Source organism: Coregonus clupeaformis, chromosome 24, assembly GCF_020615455.1.
Source record: "Coregonus clupeaformis isolate EN_2021a chromosome 24, ASM2061545v1, whole genome shotgun sequence".
Classification (NCBI taxonomy): domain Eukaryota; kingdom Metazoa; phylum Chordata; class Actinopteri; order Salmoniformes; family Salmonidae; genus Coregonus; species Coregonus clupeaformis.
The window spans coordinates 8083781-8103389 of NC_059215.1; the positions used below are offsets into that span (position 1 = coordinate 8083781).

Genomic DNA, 19609 nt, shown 5'->3' on the forward strand with positions numbered 1-19609 from the left:
GCGATATTCAGAATGTCTCTAGCAACAACTACCAGGTTGAGACCCATGCATTAAGGTATCAAATTCAGGTCTTACATCAGGTTGTCACACAATGTCACGCCCTGGCTCTGGGGACTCTTATATGTTGAGCCAGGGTGTGGAGTTTCTATGTGTTATTTTCTATGTTGTGTTCTAGTTCGTGTTTTCTATGTTGGCCAGGGTGGTTCCCAATCAGAGGCAGCTGATTCTCGTTGTCTCTGATTGGGTACCATACTTAGGCAGCCTGTTGGCACTTTTGTTTTGTGGGATCTTGTTCCGGAAGGTTTGTGTATTTAACCTAGGACTTCACGTATCGTTTATTGTTTTGGTTCGTTGTGTGTACACTAATAAAATTATGTATGCCTATCACGCTGCGCCTTGGTCCGCTTCATAATGTGTCAACGATCGTGACAGAAGATCCCACCTCGACTGGATCAAGCAGCGTGACGAGGAGAGAGGATGGACTTGGGAGGAGATGAGTGCGAGTCTGGCAAGAGGGATGGAGGCCTTGAGCACGGGGGAGAGACAAGCCCAATACATTTTTAGGGGGGGGCTCACACCGTGGACGGCGAGGCAGCGGGAGGCCGCAATAGAGCGGTTCGGCAGGTTTGCAGAGGAGGCCGCCAGGTTACGGGGGCCACTGGTCACGAGGGAGAAGGAGAGTGTAGAGGCACGGTGAGAGGTACTGGGGTGTGTTACCAGTCCGGTCCGGCCCGTTCCTGATCCCCGCACAAGGCCAGTGGTGTGTGTTCCCAGTACGGTCCGGCCTGTTCCTGTCCCTCGCACCAAGCCTGTGGTGCGCGTCGCCAGCCCAGTTCGGCCTGTTCCTGCTCCCCGCACCAAGCCTGTGGTGCGCGTTGCCAGCCCGGTCCGGCCTGTTCCTTCTCCCCGCACCAAGCCAGTGGTGCACGTCGCCAGCCCGGTCCGGCCTGTTCCTGCTCCCCGCACCAAGCCAGTGGTGCGCGTCAACAGCCCGGTCCGGCCTGTTCCTGCTCCCCGCACCAAGCCTGTGGTGCGCGTCATCAGCCCGGTCAGGCCCGTTCCTGCTCCCCGCACCAAGCCAGTGGTGCGCGTCGTCAGCCCGGTCCGGCCTGTTCCTGCTCCCCGCACCAAGCCAGTGGTGCGCGTCATCAGCCCGGTCCGGCCCGTTCCTGCTCCCCGCACCAAGCCAGTGGTGCGCGTCGTCAGCCCGGTCCGGCCCGCTCCCCGCACCAAGCCAGTGGTGCGCGTCGTCAGTCCGGCACGGTCCGTGCCTGTTCTACCTGTGCCTGGTCTGGCACCGGTCAGCTGCTCCACACCGGAGCCAGAGCAATCCGCTCCACCGGTGTTCAGTCCAGCTCCGGCCAGCAGGGCCAGACCACGAGGGCGAGAGAGAGAGTGGTGGTCACGCCCGGAGCCGGATCCGCCTCCGAGGCGGAATGCCCACCCGGCCCCTCCCCTGTTGGGTTTAGTTGGCGCGGTCGCAGTCCGGGGTACTGTCACGCCCTGGCTCTGGGGACTCTTATATGTTGAGCCAGGGTGTGGAGTTTCTATGTGTTATTTTCTATGTTGTGTTCTAGTTCGTGTTTTCTATGTTGGCCAGGGTGGTTCCCAATCAGAGGCAGCTGATTCTCGTTGTCTCTGATTGGGAACCATACTTAGGCAGCCTGTTGGCACTTTTGTTTTGTGGGATCTTGTTCCGGAAGGTTTGTGTATTTAACCTAGGACTTCACGTATCGTTTATTGTTTTGGTTCGTTGTGTGTACACTAATAAAAGTATGTACGCCTATCACGCTGCGCCTTGGTCCGCTTCATCATGTGTCAACGATCGTGACACACAAGCTCTACAGTAGTTCCCACCTCATGCATTAACTAAAGTTGTCACGATCGTTTACGAACGAGAAGGACCAAGGCGCAGCGTGATATGCATTCATATTTATTAACGACTAAACACACGACAAAACAACAAACGAAACGTGAAGTCCAAGGTAGCATACAAACAACATACCTTACACGGAACATGATCCCACCACTAACAGGTGCCAAAAGGCTGCCTAAGTATGGTCCCCAATCAGAGACAACGATCTACAGCTGCCTCTGATTGGGAACCACCCCTGCCAACATAGATCTACACATTCTAGATCTAACACATAGAAAACAACATAGCAAACACAACACAGAAAATACACACCCTGACTCAAATAATACAAGTCCTCAGAGTCAGGGCGTGACAAAAGTACATATGTGTTTAGGATCTGAACACAATTAATGACTCAGGCTATGTTTCTCAAACCACCCTGGATCCCCTTTGATCACCTAGAACTGAACCTGTAGAAAAGTGGAGACAACACATCTTCTGGTCTAATACCCCGTCTTCACTGCAAATAGTTCTCGGGCCCCTGATTTATAGAATTGTGATGTAATGGCATCATGCAACTGTTGCGAGGAAACCCATCAGCTCCTAGCAACTATCGTAGCAAGCTGATGAAAGCATGAAACATTAGGAAGGAAGGAATCAATCATCAGCGCTTCACAATCCAACCAATTCAAGAATCAGTCCAGTCTGGGCTGATTAAAATCCTGCAGATTGTGTTGTCTGTACAAGGAAATGAAAGACAGTCAGGCTTGGAGTGCCTACTGATTTTAATGACCTGGGAGCTTGTCTCTAATATGCTGATTGGATTTGCTATTGATTATGTTTTCAACTTGTGTAATGGCCCAGTTTTGGTGATTGCTATTGTACTGCAGTGCAGATTGAACTTGGCAACAGGGAGTCATGGGAACATTTAATCATGTCTAATGGAACAAGAGAATCATAGCCTTTACTCAAACACATCGCATTTCCCCAAAATGTACCGTAGCTCATACTACAGTAGCCTACATCTCTGCAAATACATAAGGCTGTTGGAGAAGGGTTATAAATGTATATTTCAAGTGCAAATACTGTAATGAAACCAATCTATTTTGTTGGCATTGCACTTTCCAAAACACATTCCACATTTATGCAGTCACACTCCAGCGCGATATAGTTCCTGATTCTTCTATTCTGCTTAATTGAACCCATTAAATGGTATGACCCTGTATTTGTGTATTCAGCAGGCACTGCATTACATGGTCTCTTGTGAAGTGATATTTGACTAATCAAAGTTCCTGGCAGAGTTTGGAACTAACCACAGAAATGTTTATAGCCCTGCAATCTGGGAATACATTTTGGGCTCCATGTTTCTCACCCCTGCATGCAAAATAACCATAGTATTTTAAGTAGATGTAATGGCACATCATCCAAGACATGTCGGAATACAACAACTAGCGATTGCATCTGTGAGTTCATAAACAATCAGAGTGTGTGTGGGAGTAGGTTATGGTAAACAAGGAAATCTTATTCTTACTTGTGCACTTTTTGATGCTGGATCCTTTCTTCAGAGCGTGTCGACTGAGTTTGCACTGAAAGTTGTTTTCCCAGAACTCTGCAAACCAAATATTCCTTCTGTTGTTATCCAAAGTTCTGCTGATAAAGTAGCGATCAAACCCTAGAGAGATCAATGAGAGGCACAGTTGGATTTAGAGCCACCAGCTGAACTACTGCAGAGATGTGTATTGGATTTTCTGATTACTTTATCAACACGTTTTTTTCAGCACTACCTCCACATAGTACTACTTTCATCTTACAGGTGTTCCTATATCCTGCTGTTGTTTACAGTATATGTCAGTGTTTTATATGGAAATATCAGGGTATTTGAATTGCATTGTCAAAGACAACAAAAAATAGACACAACGTGTGTCATTTAAATTTGACAATAAAGAATATAGACATCATATTCTGTATAACATCAGTACCTCGGATGGACTGCCGTTTAGGTAGGATGGTAACAGCACCTTCTGCCATCTCCTCCTGGTTCAGTATGGGGGAGATCTTAGACCCCCAGCTGTCTGATCCCACCCAGATGAAATGTCCTGTCTGGTTGTCCTTCTTAGCTGCTTGAAGAAGCCGCCTGCAGGAGGGGCAAAGAGAGAATACAATACAATTCTTGCCATTTATATACATAATTCACCTACTCATGGGGCTGGATGATTATTTAAATACGTTGTGTTGGTACTGGACATGAACAGAAGCCTAACTGCACACATCGTGGGTCAATTGCAGGACCAGCACAACACACTAAAGAAGAACCCTGTTTGAACCACTGCTCCCCTCCCTGCCTGTGACAGAGTGTCCCCTCTGGTGTTGTGTGCATGGTGCAGGCTAGCGAACACCCATCCCTGCCTGCCAGTGCTGCTACATTACTCCAGGTTTGGTCCCTCCCTGGTAATAGAGCTAATTAAGAAGCAACCAGGATGAGCCAGCCAGCGTTCCCTGCTGTTCCACCAGGCTCTGTATTCATCACTCCTTCTGCTGCCCCTAGGACCATGTACAGGAAGCACAGTCATTATAACAGGACCACAGTACTGGAAACACAGTCGCTACGACAGCCAGGTACAATAACAATACAGTGTATCCCGAAGTCACTCTGCCACCCCTTTGCCTCATCAATCAACCCAGAATGAAGAGACAGAGTAATGCATGTTTGAGTTATAATGACTTTTCTCCTACCTCACACTGAATAAACATGGTTTATTCTGAGCCCCAGCTTTCCCATATAGCTTTACAGGAGAATATGTCTGTAACAAAACCTACAGTATACTAATGTCATGTCAGATGCTCTTTTTTTGACTCACTTGGAGAAGGACTTGTCTGTCAAGTGTCAATTGCAACCCCCCCTTGAGGTCATTTACATAACAATCTTGTTTATCACATAAACACCAAGTGTTCTCATCATGGTGTGAGTCATTTAGTGAGGAAAGGTTGGCATGACAATCTATGGCATGTCAGAAATTACTCAATTACATACTGAAGGTCTATGTTTAGGACAAAATGCATGATGGCACTAACATCCTTCTCCTAGCTTTCTGCTAGCCTGAGTGCTGAAAACTCAGAATATACAGCACCAGTCAAAAGTTTGGATACTGTTGCACTAGCCTTCGCTTTGGCTCCCCCTCCTGTCCAGCTCAGGAGTTCGGCGTCGCCGGCCTTCTAGCTGCTGCCGAACCTGCTGCTGGAAAACGCCCTTCACTCATCAACCCCGGACTCCCTCTGTCATTTGTCTTTGTCGGTCATTGTTGTACCAATTTGTAAGTCGCTCTGGATAAGAGCGTCTGCTAAATGATGTAAATGTAAATGTATATGTTGCTTGTTTTCCTGAGAGGAATCTCTCCTACTATTTCCTGAGTACTTTATATTTGGCACTGTGGGTTTCGTCCCGCTTTAAGCTATGGTACTTTAATAAATTCAGTAGTTCTAAACCTGCGACTGCCTCCTGCCTACTCCTCTCTACACTTGTGACAGAATGACCGACCCAAGAAAACAGGAGGCTGCAGGACATCCCGAACTCTCCGCTGTAGGAGCGAAGCACGACTCGTGCCTGGAGCACTTCGGGACTGCCATGGACGAGGTGATCCAGACCGTACGCCAACTGCAGGCTACACCTCCACCTTCCCAGTTCCTCACAGTCGTTCCAGCCACCCCACCACCATCTACATCACCCGGTCCGATCAGCAACGTCCACCTGCCACTCCAGGATGCGGTTTTACGGCACCCCAGCTCACTATAGGGGGTTTCTCCTGCAGTGTGACCTCCACCTTGCACGTCATGCCGGGACGGCCTCCGAGAGGGACAAGGTGGCCTTGGTGATTTCAGTGCTGACAGGCCGGGCTCTGGAGTGGGCACACACCGTCTGGGAGAGGGACGGTCCAGGAGTACAGTCCAATGAGCGCGTCACCCAACTCTTCCGTGCCGTTTTCGACCACCCAAACGAGGGCCGAGAGGGAGGTGAGCGTCTCCTCCATCTGCGCCAGGGGTCCAGGACAGCGTCTGAGTACGCTCTGGATTTACGGACGGTGGCTGGAACGACTAGGCCTTGTTGACGGTTTTCCGCAGTGGGCTACAGGCGGACGTCCAGACCGAGCTGGCCTGTCACGATGAGGATCTCATGCTGGACCAGCTCATTGCCATGGCCATCCGCCTGGATAATCTCCTGCGTGCCCGTGTCACAGAAGGAGAACCAGGCGAGGAAGTGACAGGCCGAGGAGCGCTCCTGCACCTTCCCAGGTAGGCGTGGACGTGCCTTGCTCCTCTCTGTCCACCCAGCCCGTCCTCCTCCCTGTCACCTTCCTGGACTATCCTGGTCCCCCACTGAGTCCTGCCCTAGTGGACTCAGGTGCTGCAGGCTATTTCCTAGACCAGTCAGTGGCCTTATCATTACGCATTCCTCTAGTCCCTTTACAACCCCCTATCCCAGTCCATGCCCTAGACAACCGTCCCCTAGGAACAGGACCAGTGAGCCAGACCACAATCCCAATTTCCCTCACATTTGATCACAACCCCCATGAACGCATCACGTTCCTCATCGTAGACTCTCCTGCACACAGTTTTAGGTCTCCCCTGGTTACAGTTGCATAACCCCAGTATATTGTGGACAGAGAGGAGGTTGTTGGGTTGGTCGCAGGAATGTCAGGGGAGGTGTCTCTCGGTGTCTATCTGTGCCACCTCCGTGGAAAGTCCGGTCCAGGCCACCCACATCCCTATCCCGGAGGAATACTGGGACCTACAGGTGGCCTTTTCGAAGACTTGTGCAACGTGCCTGCCCCCTCATCGCCCATGGGAATGCACTATCGACCTACTGCTGGGTTCTACCCTCCCGCGGGGGCACATCTACCCTCTCTCGCATGCAGAGACCGAAGTCATGGAGGTCTACATCCTAGAGGCGCTGACCTCTCCGGCCTCTTCCAGCTTCTTTTTCATGAAGAAGAAGGACAGAGGTCTCCGCCCCTGTATAGATTACCGGACACTGAATAAGGCTACAGTTAAATTCAGTTATCCCCTGCCTCTCATACCAACTATGATCGAACAGATGCACGGTGCAAAGTACTTTACTAAATTAGATTTACGCAGTGCCTACAACCTGGTGCGCATCAGAGAGGGGGATGAATGGAAGACCGCCTTCAGCACCAGCACCGTGCACTACGAATACAGGGTAATGCCCTACAGCCTGACAAATGCACCCTTGGTGTTCCAATCCTTCATTAACAAGGTGTTTAGAGACATGTTGGTTCGCTCTGTAGTGGTGTAAATAGATGACATCTTGGTGTACTCCAAAACACGCGAGCAACTTGTGGCTCATGTCAGGTCCGTTTTGGAGAGGCTGATAGGGCATCACCTGTACGCCAAGGTGGAGAAGTGCCTTTCTTCCAGCAGGCGGTCTCCTTCCTGGGCTATCAGATATCCACCATGGGAGTGGAGATGGAAGAACAGAGGGTCAGTGCAGTAAGGTCGTGGCCTGTTCCCTCCAACATCAAGGCGGTGCAGTGCTTCCTAGGTTTTGGCAACTATTTCAGGTCCTTCATTAGCGGTTTAAGCACAGTGGTGGCCCCTCTCACCTCCCTCCTGAAGGGAGGTCCTCGACAGCTGTGCTGGACTGGGAAGGCCAACGAAGCCTTTCGGGCGCTCAAGGAACAGTTTACGAACGCACCGGTTCTGGCTCACCCTGACTCTCTCTGCCCCTCATCGTGGAGGTGGATGCCTCCGAGGTTGGAGTAGGGGCTGTTCTCTACCAACGTACAGGATCGCCACCTAAACTTCATCCATGCGCCTTCTACTCACGGAAGCTGTCTCCCGCGGAGCGGAATTATGACGTGGGGGATCGTGAGTTGTTGGCAATCAAGAAGGAGCTGAAGGCAAGGCGGTACTGGTTGGTGGGTGCTCAACACCCATTCCTTGTCTGGAAGGACAACCGGAACCTAGAGTACATTCGAGCAGCGAAGAGGATGAACCCGCCTCAGGCCAGGTGGTCCCTATTCTTCACCAGGTTTGACTTTACCCTCTCCTACTGGCCGGGATCTAAGAACGCTAAGGCCGATGCGTTGTCCTGAGTGCATGACACAGAAGATCGGAGGGAGGAAGTGACACCCATTATTCCCCTGTCCCACACTGTGGCTCCTGTCGTGTGGAATGTGGATGCAGACATCCGTCGAGCCCTGCGACAGGAGCACTCACCTGCCCACTGTCCCGAGGAGCGTATCTACAGTTGAAGTCGGAAGTTTACATACACCTTAACCAAATACATTTAAACTCAGTTTTTCACAATTCCTGGTCAGTTAGGATCACCACTTTATTTTAAGAATGTGAAATGTCAGAATAATAGTAGAGAGAATGATTTATTTCAGCTTTTATTTCTTTCATCACATTCCTAGTGGGTCAGAAGTTTACATACACTCAATTAGTATTTGGTAGCATTGACTTTAAATTGTTTAACTTGGGTCAAACGTTTCGGGTAGCCTTCCACAATAAATTGGGTAAATTTTGGCCCATTCCTCCTGACAGAGCTGGTGTAACTGAGTCAGGTTTGTAGGCCTCCTTGCTCGCACACGCTTTTTCAGTTCTGCCCACAAATTTTCTATAGGATTGAGGTCAGGGCTTTGTGATGGCCACTCCAATACCTTGACTTTGTTGTCCTTAAGGCATTTTGTCACAACTTTGGAAATATGCTTGTGGTCATTGTCCAATTGGAAGACCCATTTGCGACCAAGCTTTAACTTCCTGACTGATGTCTTGAGATGTTGCTTTAATATATCCACATAATTTTCCTTCCTCATCATGCAATCTATTTTGTGAAGTGCACCAGTCACTCCTGCAGCAAAGCACCCCCACGGCATGATGCTTCACGGTTGGGATGGTGTTCTTCAGCTTGCAAGCAGCCCCCTTTTTCCTCCAAGCATAACGATGGTCATTATGGCCAAACAGGTCTATTTTTGTTTCATCAGACCAGAGGACATTTCTCCAAAAAGTACGATCTTTGTCCCCATGTGCAGTTTCAAACCGTAGTCTGGCTTTTTTATGGCCGTTTTGGAGCAGTGGTTCTTCCTTGCTGAGCGGCCTTTTAGGTTATGTCGATATAGGACTCGTTTTACTGTGGAAGCTGAGCCCGCGGTTTGTGGGAACGTTCAAAGTCCTGAGGAGAATCATTGAGGTGACGTACAGATTACAGCTCCCCGTCAATTACCGAATCTCACCCTCATTTTATGTATCTCTCCACAGGTCGGTGGCAGCTGGTCCCTTGGCTAGTGCTGGACCCCACAACGCACCGCCCCCTCTCTTGGACGTCGAGGGAGCCCCGGCATACTCAGTCCGCAGCCTGTTGGACTCAAGGCCTCTCCAGTACCTGGTCTACTGGGAGGGGTACGGTCCCGAAGAGTGGTGCTGGGTTCTGACGCGGGACAGCGAGACCATTCTCTCATTCGGGATTTCCACAGGCGTCATCCCACTGAACCGCACAGCGTCTCCGGGGTCATCCCCATAGTCAGCGGTGCCCAGCTTCTGGAGCAGCGCCTCAGGGGTGGTGGCGTACTGTCAAACCAGCCTTCGCTTTGGCTCTCCTTCCTGTCCTGCCCAGGCGTTTGGTGTCGCCGGCCTTCTAGCTGCTGCCCAACCTGCTGCTGGAAAAAGCCCTTCACTCATCAACCCCGGTTCCAACCGCCGTGTCTTTGTGAGACGCAGAGTAGGTGAATGGATGTTCTCCACATGTGTGGTTCCCACTGTGAAGCATGGAGGAGGAGGTGTGATGGTGTGGGGGTGCTTTGCTGGTGACACTGTCTGTGATTTATTTAGAATTCAAGGCACACTTAACCAGCATGGCTACCACAGCATTCTGCAGTGATACGCCATCCCATCTGGTTTGCGCTTAGTGGGACTATCATTTGTTTTTCAACAGGACAATGACCCAACACACCTCCAGGCTGTGTAAGGGCTATTTGACCCAGAAGGACAGTGATGGAGTGCTGCATCAGATGACCTGGCCTCCACAATCAACCGACCTCAACCCAATTGAGATGGTTTGGGATGAGTTGGACCGCAGAGTGAAGGAAAAGCAGCCAACAAGTGCTCAGCATATGTGGGAACTCCTTTAAGAATGTTGCAAAAGCTGGTTGAGAGAATTCCAAGAGTGTGCAAAGCTGTCATCAAGGCAAAGGGTGGCTATTTCAAGAATCTCAAATATAAATTATAATTTGATTTGTTTAACACTTTTTTTGGTTACTACGTGATTCCATGTGGTGTTATTTCATAGTTTTGATGTCTTCACTTATTATTCTACAATGTAGGAAATAGTAAAAATAAAGAAAAACCCTTCAATGAGTAGGTGTGTCCAAACTTTTGACTGGTACTGTATATAAAAAATATATATTAAGTGGACGCCAACTCACATTGACTGGGTTCAAGGGTAGAGCAGGCATGCTTGGCAGAAATCCCCCTGGCTTGTTATAATTACTATATATCCAGACTATTACCCATTATCATTCTTGGATTGTCACGATCGTCGTAGGAAGTAGACCAAGGCGCAGCGTGATGAACGAACATGTTTATTTATCATTAGCGATAAACACGGACAGTAAACAAAAACAACAAACGACTCGTAACGTCCTAGGTAACTTAGACCAACACGGAACAAGAACCCACAAACACAAAGGGAAAAACAGACAGTTTAAATATGGCTCCCAATCAGAGACAACCAGCCACAGCTGACACTCGTTGCCTCTGATTGGGAGTCACTCAGGCCAACATAGAAATAAACAAACTAGAACTCCCAACATAGAATTACACCACATAGAACGAACACACCCTGGCTCAACATATAGAGTCCCAGCGCCAGGGTGTGACAGTACCCCCCCCTAAAGGCGCGGACTGCGACCGCGCCTCAACCAGAGCAAAACAGGGGAGGGCTGGGTGGGCATTCCTCCTCGGCGGCGGTTCTGGCTCCGGGCTTGCCCACCACCCTCCAATAATCCCCCCATAACGCCCCTGGTCCGGTCTGGCCCCGCTGGCTGGAGCTGAACTGGACGTAGTATGAGCGGATAGCTTCAGGTCCGTTGTGGAGCAGTTGACCGGTACCTGATTAGGCACCGGTGACCCAGGCACGGGTTGTGCCGGACTGACGACGCGCACCCCTGGCTTGGTGCGTGAGGCAGGAACGGACCGGACCGGGCTGACGATGCGCACCCCTGGCTTGGTGTGTGGAGCAGCAACGGGCCGGACCGGGCTGACGATACGCACCCCTGGCTTGTGCGTGGAGCAGGAACGGACCGGACCGGGCTGACGATGCGCACCCCTGGCTTGGTGCGTGGAGCCGGAACGGGCCTCACCGGACTGACGACTCGCACCCCTGGCTTGGTGCTTGGAGCAGCGACGGGCTGGACCAGGCTGACGACTCGCACCCCTGGCTTGGTGCGAGTGGCAGGAACGGGCTGGACCAGGCTGACGACTCGCACCCCTGGCTTGGTGCGAGTGGCAGGAACAGGCCGGGCCGGGCTGGCGACGCGCACCGTAGACTTGGTGCGAGTGGCAGGAACAGGCCGGGCCGGGCTGGCGACGCGCACCGTAGGCTTGGTGCGAGGGGCAGGAACAGGCCGGACCGGGCTGGCGACGCACACCGTAGGCTTGGTGCGAGGGGCAGGAACAGGCCGGACCGGGCTGGCGACGCACACCGTAGGCTTGGTGCGAGGGGCCGGAACAGGCCGGGCCGGGCTGTGGAGACGGATAGGAGACCTGGAGTGAAGTGCGGCCACAACCCGTCCTGGCTGAATGCCTATCTTCACACACTCTGTGTGAGGCATCCGCACAGGACGCAAAGGGCTGTGTACCCGTACTGGCATAACAGCACGTGACACTGGCGCAGGATATCCGGGACCGAGGAGAGGCATTGGAGACCACGAGCGCTGAGCCGGCACACTCCGTCCTGGCTGCATACCCACCTTCGCACGACACGTGCGGGGTGCTCGCACAGGACGTACAGGACTATGCCGGACCACTCGTGGCACAGAACGCCGCTCCGCATACCGCGGAACCTGCCCAGTCCCATGCTGCCATGCCTGAGTACGGGAAGTTGGTTCCGCTCTCCATCCAGGCTCCGCCAACCTGCCTTCTGGCCCCCCAAACCCGGTGGCCTCCTCTCCAAATCGCCCTGTGGCAGCCTCCTGCTGCCCAGCCGACCATGCCGTGTGCCCCCCCCTAAAAATTGTTTTGGGTTGCCTCTCGTCCGTCCGACGATGACACTGCTGACGCCGCTGCTCCTCTCTCGCCAGGGCCTTAATCCTAGCCCATGGCCCTTTGCCCCCGAGCATGTCCTCCCAGGACCACGATTTGCCCACCTGGGCCATCGCCAACCTCTCCATCTCCTTTCCCGGCGCTTCCTCCCATGTCCAGTCTGCCTGCTCCTGGACACGCTGCTTGGTCCTTGTATGGTGGGTTCTTCTGTCACGATCGTCGTAGGAAGTAGACCAAGGCGCAGCGTGATGAACGAACATGTTTATTTATCATTAGCGATAAACACGGACAGTAAACAAAAACAACAAACGACTCGTAACGTCCTAGGTAACTTAGACCAACACGGAACAAGAACCCACAAACACAAAGGGAAAAACAGACAGTTTAAATATGGCTCCCAATCAGAGACAACCAGCCACAGCTGACACTCGTTGCCTCTGATTGGGAGTCACTCAGGCCAACATAGAAATAAACAAACTAGAACTCCCAACATAGAATTACACCACATAGAACGAACACACCCTGGCTCAACATATAGAGTCCCAGCGCCAGGGTGTGACATGGATAAGTCAATGTGCATTTTGTGTCACTGGCCTACACACAATACCCCATAAAGTCAAAGTGGAATTATGATTTTAGAAATGTTTACAAATTAATTAAAAATGAAAAGCTGAAATGTCTTAAGTCAATAAGTATTCAACCCCTTTGTTATGGCAACCCTAAATAATTTCAGGAGTAAAAATGTGCTTAACAAGTCACATAATAAGCTGCATGGACTCACTCTGTGTGCAATAATAGTGTTTAGCATGATTTTTGAATGACTACCTCATCTCTGTACCCAACACATACAATTATCTGTAAGGTCCCTCAGTCGAGCAGTGAATTTAACTTTATGTCCTGAAAACAAAGTGTTATGTTTGGGGCAAATCCATCAAAACACATCACTGAGTGCCACTCTTCATATTTTCAAGTATGGTGTTGGCTGCATCGTGTTATGAGTATGCTTGTCATCGGCAAGGACTAGGGAGTTTTTAGGATAAAAATAAACGTAATAGAGCTAAGCACAGGTGAAAAAGAGCACCACCATGTGATAGTCTCCAAAAAGAGGTGCCGGTGTCGACTATAGGTGCAACTGCCCCTGCGTTCCGGTTAGAGAACGTAAATGACCAGTAGGAGACAGCAATACAATCCACACTTTATTACCACACTGAACAGACAGGCACACACACACAGCGATAGGAAGAGGAATAGTCAAATATGCACTAAACACCAGTCAGGGAGTCCAGAAGAAGCATTGTCAATGTGGAAGGGTTCAAACGTGAGTTGATGTGGAGGACAGGAGCTTACAGAGGTTGTCTTAACCTGTCCTCCTCCTGGAAACAACTGAAGAGTTGAGAGGCAGAGTGGGGTTCTGCTGCTCCCAGGCTAGATCATAGATTGGTTGATCAGGTCAGCTGACTCTGTTCCCTGGCAACCTGGTCCCTAACACATACTGTAGGTCTGAATTGGCTTCTGCCACTGGACAATAGGGCCAGGCTGAGGCGGGAGATGGTAAACCCTGATGCAGCTGAAAATTCACACAGAGTTTGTCTATATGTCCTAGTCAGAGAGAGGGTTCAGTGAGGGTTTAATGATTTAAGGTATAGGGTTTTATACAACAGGCAAAATCCTATAGGAAAACCTGGTTCAGTCTGCTTTCCAACAGACACTGGAAGATAAAATTCACCTTTCAGCAGGACAATCACCTAAAACACAAGGCCAAATATACACTGGAGTTGCTTACCAAGACAATGTTGAATGTTCCTGAGTGGCCTAGTTACAGTTTTGACTTAATTCGGTGATCAACAACCAACTTGACAGAGCTTGAAGACATTACAGAGTATTCTGTGTAGATTGTTGACAACAAATGACAATAAATCAATTTTAATCCCACTTTGTAACACAACAAAATATGGAAAAAGTAAAGGCTCTGTATAAAACTATTTTCTACAGATGTTTAATGTTGAAAAAAAGCTATAGGACAGGGTAGAAAAGGGCAAAGTTATTTAAAGGTAACTTTGGTTATGTAATACTTTGCTTTTGGATACTCACATTGGTTTATTTGTGTTACTTGATTCAGCAAACCTGATTTATCTTTAAAAAAGCCTATTACCTATTACTGCATAGAACGTCAACATCCCTGTATTTGGTGTCTTGCCTCTGAGGGCAGATACTTATTACAACATATCAATAAGAATGTGCTTTCATTATTTGTTACATATGCAAGTACAAATTGAATTTTAAAGTCATTGCTATATTCTTGAATAGACTGTAAATAGTTTACAGGATACTTCAAATACAATAAAATTGTCAATACATTGTGTAGGTCTCTCTCTCTCTCTCAATTCAATTTGCTCTATTGGCATGATGTAACAATGTACATTTTGCCAAAGCTTAATTTGGAGATTTACAATATTAACATAGTTAAAATAATAAGAATCAATATTGTCAACGGGACAACAGTAACAACAATAACCAAGGGTCAAAATAACCATACATGAAACAATAACAATAACAATGGCATAGAGGACATGTGCAGGTTGGTTGGTCTGTCAGACCCTGTCCCTCATCTTATGGCAGGCAGCAATGTAGTGCGCTGCCAACCCACAGCTCTCTGCGTCCTCCCCCAACAGGACGGGTAGCCTATTCTCATCAGAGAGTTCTTTGAAACCTTGAATAAGGGTTTCAAATTTGGAGAAATGACACTCTCTACTTGTTTTATATTTTTTACATTTTGTCAGGAAATACAGCTCTGTCTCGGGTTTTGCTGTGGTGCAGTGGTTGCACAACCTTTCCTCTACAGGGAGCCAGGTTTTCCTGTGCCTACCCTTCTCAATGGCAAGGCTGTGCTCACTGAGCCTGTACTTTGTCAAGGTTTTTCTAAGGTTTTGATCAGTAACAATAGTCAAATAGTTTGCCACGGTATACTGTCAATTTATGGCCAGATAACACTGTATTTTGCTTTGTGCTTGTTTCCCAATAAGTAATGTAGTTTTGTTTTGACTGTGTTGTAATTTGGTTTATTCGGATTGATTGGATGTGCTGGTCCTGAGGCTTCAGTGTGTTAGTAGAACAGGTTTGTGAACTCAGCCCCAGGACCAGCTGGATGAGGGAACTATTTTCTTTGCTCAACCCTCTGTGTAAAGGGTTCCACCTTGGAACTCAAAATGGTTCTACCTGGAACCGAAAGGGTTCTACCTGGAACCAAAAATGGTTATTTAAAGGGTTATCATATGGGGACAGCCGAAGAACCCTTTTAGGTTCTACATAGCACATTTTTTTCTAAGAGTGTACCATAAGCCACTGCAGTGTTGTGTTGTGAAATGTTTAGGATGCTATGTGTGTGTATCAAATGACAGACAGATGGCAAATGTTGCACCGTATCAATGTGGAGGACAAACCCATACATTATGCTATACATGTACTGTACACTGAGTGTACAAAATGTTCTTTCCATGATATAAACTGACCAGGTGAATCCAGGTGAAAGCTATGATCAATCCCTTATTGTTGTCACCTGTTAAATCCACTTCAATCAGTGTAGATTAAGGGGAGGATACAGGTTAAAGAAGACAATTGATACATGGATTGTGTATGTGTGCCATTCAAAGGGTGAATGGGCAAGACAAAATATTGAAGTGCCTTTGAACGGGGTATGGTAGTAGGTGCCAGGCACACCAGTTTGAGCGTGTCAAGAACTGCAACGATGCTGGGTTTTTCACGTTCAACAGTTTCCCGTGTGTATCAAGAATGGTCCACCACCCAAAGGACATCCAGCCAACTCGACACAACTGTGGGAAGCATTGGAGTCAACATAGGCCAGCATCCTTGTGGAACGCTTTCAACACCTTGCAGTCCATACCCCGACAAATTGAGGCTGTTCTGAGGGCAAAAGGGGGTGCAACTCAATATTAGGAAGCTGTTCCTAATGTTTTGTACACTCAGTGTATATTCTATGCTTGTGTTAGAAGTAGCTAGGTTTTGAATATGCTGTAAAACATAATGGCTAGCTGCAACACACATCACCAGCTGTCGCCCCATGACACTGATCAGATGCTCCTCAGTCCTCAGGACACCTAAAGGTTTACAACACTGCAGGGGAATGGAGGAAATGAAACAAGATGCAACAGATTGATAATTGCTGTAAACTAGATATATATACCTCAGATGAGAAGAACATATAATCAGAATGTAGTTAGATTGAATGTGTTTAATGTGAACTGGCACATATCCCTTTCACTGTGGACATCTAATGAAAACAAAGCTGTTAAAACTTACTGAAAATTGTGTATTTCATTTTAGGGATGTTCAAGCATGGTGGGGAGGACAATATAGTAATTTACAGCCATTTACACTACAGTGCATACCCATCTAAACCAATGGGAAAACATGTTGAATGTTGCGTCATTAAACAGAAACTCTGATGTATTGAGATTCTTTCTTTTTTTTAAGGGGGTAGATCAGCTTTAATATTGCAGATAGATTGTAACTTCCATCAATGTAATTGTCTGCATCACTTCCAATCTCCCATATGGTTTTTTTCTCGCAAATATATATATATATATATATTTATATATATATATATATATATATATATATATACATACATACACATACATATACACATACATACATATAAATACATATACATACATACAGTGGGGAAAAAAAGTATTTAGTCAGCCACCAATTGTGCAACTTCTCCCACTTAAAAAGATGAGAGAGGCCTGTAATTTTCATCATAGGTACACGTCAACTATGACAGACAAAATGAGGAAAAGAAATCCAGAAAAACACATTGTAGGATTTTTAATGAATTTATTTGCAAATTATGGTGGAAAATAAGTATTTGGTCAATAACAAAAGTTTCTCAATACTTTGTTATATACCCTTTGTTGGCAATGACACAGGTCAAACGTTTTCTGTAATTCTTCACAAGGTTTTCACACACTGTTGCTGGTATTTTGGCCCATTCCTCCATGCAGATCTCCTCTAGTTTTGGGGCTGTCGCTGGGCAACACAGACTTTCAACTCCCTCCAAAGATTTTCTATGGGGTTGAGATCTGGAGACTGGCTAGGCCACTCCAGGACCTTGAAATGCTTCTTACGAAGCCACTCCTTCATTGCCCGGGTGGTGTGTTTGTGATCATTGTCATGCTGAAAGACCCAGCCAGGTTTCATCTTCAATGCCCTTGCTGATGGAAGGAGGTTTTCACTCAAAATCTCACGATACATGGCCGCATTCATTCTTTTCTTTACACGGATCAGTCGTCCTGGTCCCTTTGCAGAAAAACAGCCCCAAAGCATGATGTTTCCATCCCCATGCTTCACAGTAGGTATGGTGTTCTTTGGATGCAACTAAGCATTCTTTGTCCTCCAAACACAACGAGTTAGTTTTTACCAAAAAGTTCTATTTTGGTTTCATCTGACCATATTACATTCTCCCAATCCTCTTCTGGATCATCCAAATGCACTCTAGCAAACTTCAAGCGGGCCTGGACATGTACTGGCTTAAGCAGGGGGACACGTCTGGCACTGCAGGATTTGAGTCCCTGGCGGCGTAGTGTGTTACTGATGGTAGGCTTTGTTACTTTGGTCCCAGCTCTCTGCAGGTCATTCACTAGGTCCCCCCGTGTGGTTCTGGGATTTTTGCTCACCGTTCTTGTATCATTTTGACCCCACGGGGTGAGATCTTGCGTGGAGCCCCAGATCGAGGGAGATTATCAGTGGTCTTGTATGTCTTCCATTTCCTAATAATTGATCCCACAGTTGATTTCTTCAAACCAAGCTGCTTACCTATTGCAGATTCAGTCTTCCCAGCCTGGTGCAGGTCTACAATTTTGTTTCTGGTGTCCTTTGACAGCTCTTTGGTCTTGGCCATAGTGGAGTTTGGAGTGTGACTGTTTGAGGTTGTGGACAGGTGTCTTTTATACTGATAACAAGTTCAAACAGGTGCCATTAATACAGGTAAAGAGTGGAGGATAGAGGAGCCTCTTAAAGAAGAAGTTACAGGTCTGTGAGAGACAGAAATCTTGCTTGTTTGTGGGTGACCAAATACTTATTTTCCACCATAATTTGCAAATAAATTCATAAAAAATCCTACAATGTGATTTTCTGGACATTTTTTTCTCAATTTGTCTGTCATAGTTGACGTGTACCTATGATGAAAATTACAGGCCTCTCTCATCTTTTTAAGTGGGAGAACTTGCACAATTGGTGGCTGACTAAATACTTTTTTTCCCTACTGTATCTATGCATATCCTTTAAAGAAAATAAAAAATCCCTTTATTACTTTCCAACCCCACCACCCCTTCCCTAATTGGAGTAAACTAGTGAACAACAACGCTTAGGCCTCTACTTCCAGCTTATACATACTATATACATTTTATGGACACAGTCAATTTTACAATCATTATATTTTGTTTGTTTTTTGTTCCTGAACTTCCTCTACCCTCAACCTCTCCAATCATTTTCATGATGTCCATCCGGTTTGCTTCTATAGCCATATCTTTTTAACTGTGCTCTTTCACAAAAGCTCTCAAGCTATAACCCATATACTTATTATGGACACAGTATGCTTTACATTAGTTATCCTGTTGTTATTAGTTGTTGTTAGTTGTTATTAGTCTCATCCTTCAGCTCCATTCAACACCTCCCATCTATCGCTTAACACCATCCATATTGGATTTCTATTTGCCATATATTTTTCAACTGTACTGTGATGTTTCACAAAAGTTCTGAACCCTTCTATTCGTATTGTTTCTACAGATTGTAAATTGAAAGTAAACATTTTTGCTAAAAGTATTATTATATTATTGATCGATTAACTATGACTTTTCAGATCACCAAGTAGTGCTATCTGCAGGGTTAGCTCCAGGTAAATATTGCAATCCTTCAGCCATTCCTGGACCTGTGACCAAAAACAAGCTACAAATGGACAGTACTGTATTGAGATATTTTGTTGGCATCATTTAGTAATAATTTTTTTTCATTCCTGTAACAGTCAACATCACTTACCTAATGTCATCTTCGTTGGCAAAGAGAATAACAACCCGGGCGTTGGGGTTCTCTGACAGTCTGCGGATGATCTTGTCAAACTCTCCAGGCTTAGGTTCTCGTGGTATCTTCACTGACTGAGAGATGCACACACCTCCTGCAATCAAGGGACGAAGGAACATGTTAGGATTATTATAGACAGAGGAAAATAGACATGGATAAACTACACTAGCTGAACTGCTGATCTGTCTAGGCGGTCCCTAAAACAGAGTAGAAACAGAGTTTCTAATCAGTACCTGGGGACCTTTTGTTAGGGTACACCATCTCTGATGTAATTTGGAGTATTGTTAAGGAACACCTGTCGGGCATCAGCACCAGAAATAACTGTATTGGTAAACCAGCACAGGGCATCTGCATATAGCTACAGTAAACCAGCACAGGACATCT

The 19609-nt window shown here is 47.3% G+C and overlaps 1 protein-coding gene across 1 annotated transcript in view; it reads right to left on the reverse strand.

Moving 5' to 3' along the window:
* Positions 1–19609, reverse strand: part of LOC121537271 (metabotropic glutamate receptor 4-like) — a 196419-nt gene that overhangs the window by 29205 nt on the left and 147605 nt on the right. Inside the window, exons 3-5 of the mRNA XM_045206801.1 lie at positions 19184–19319; positions 3835–3989; positions 3387–3527 (exon numbers count right to left, since the gene is read on the reverse strand). Of these exons, the coding sequence (XP_045062736.1) occupies positions 3387–3527; positions 3835–3989; positions 19184–19319 (432 nt within the window). The remainder of the gene's footprint in view (positions 1–3386; positions 3528–3834; positions 3990–19183; positions 19320–19609) is intronic.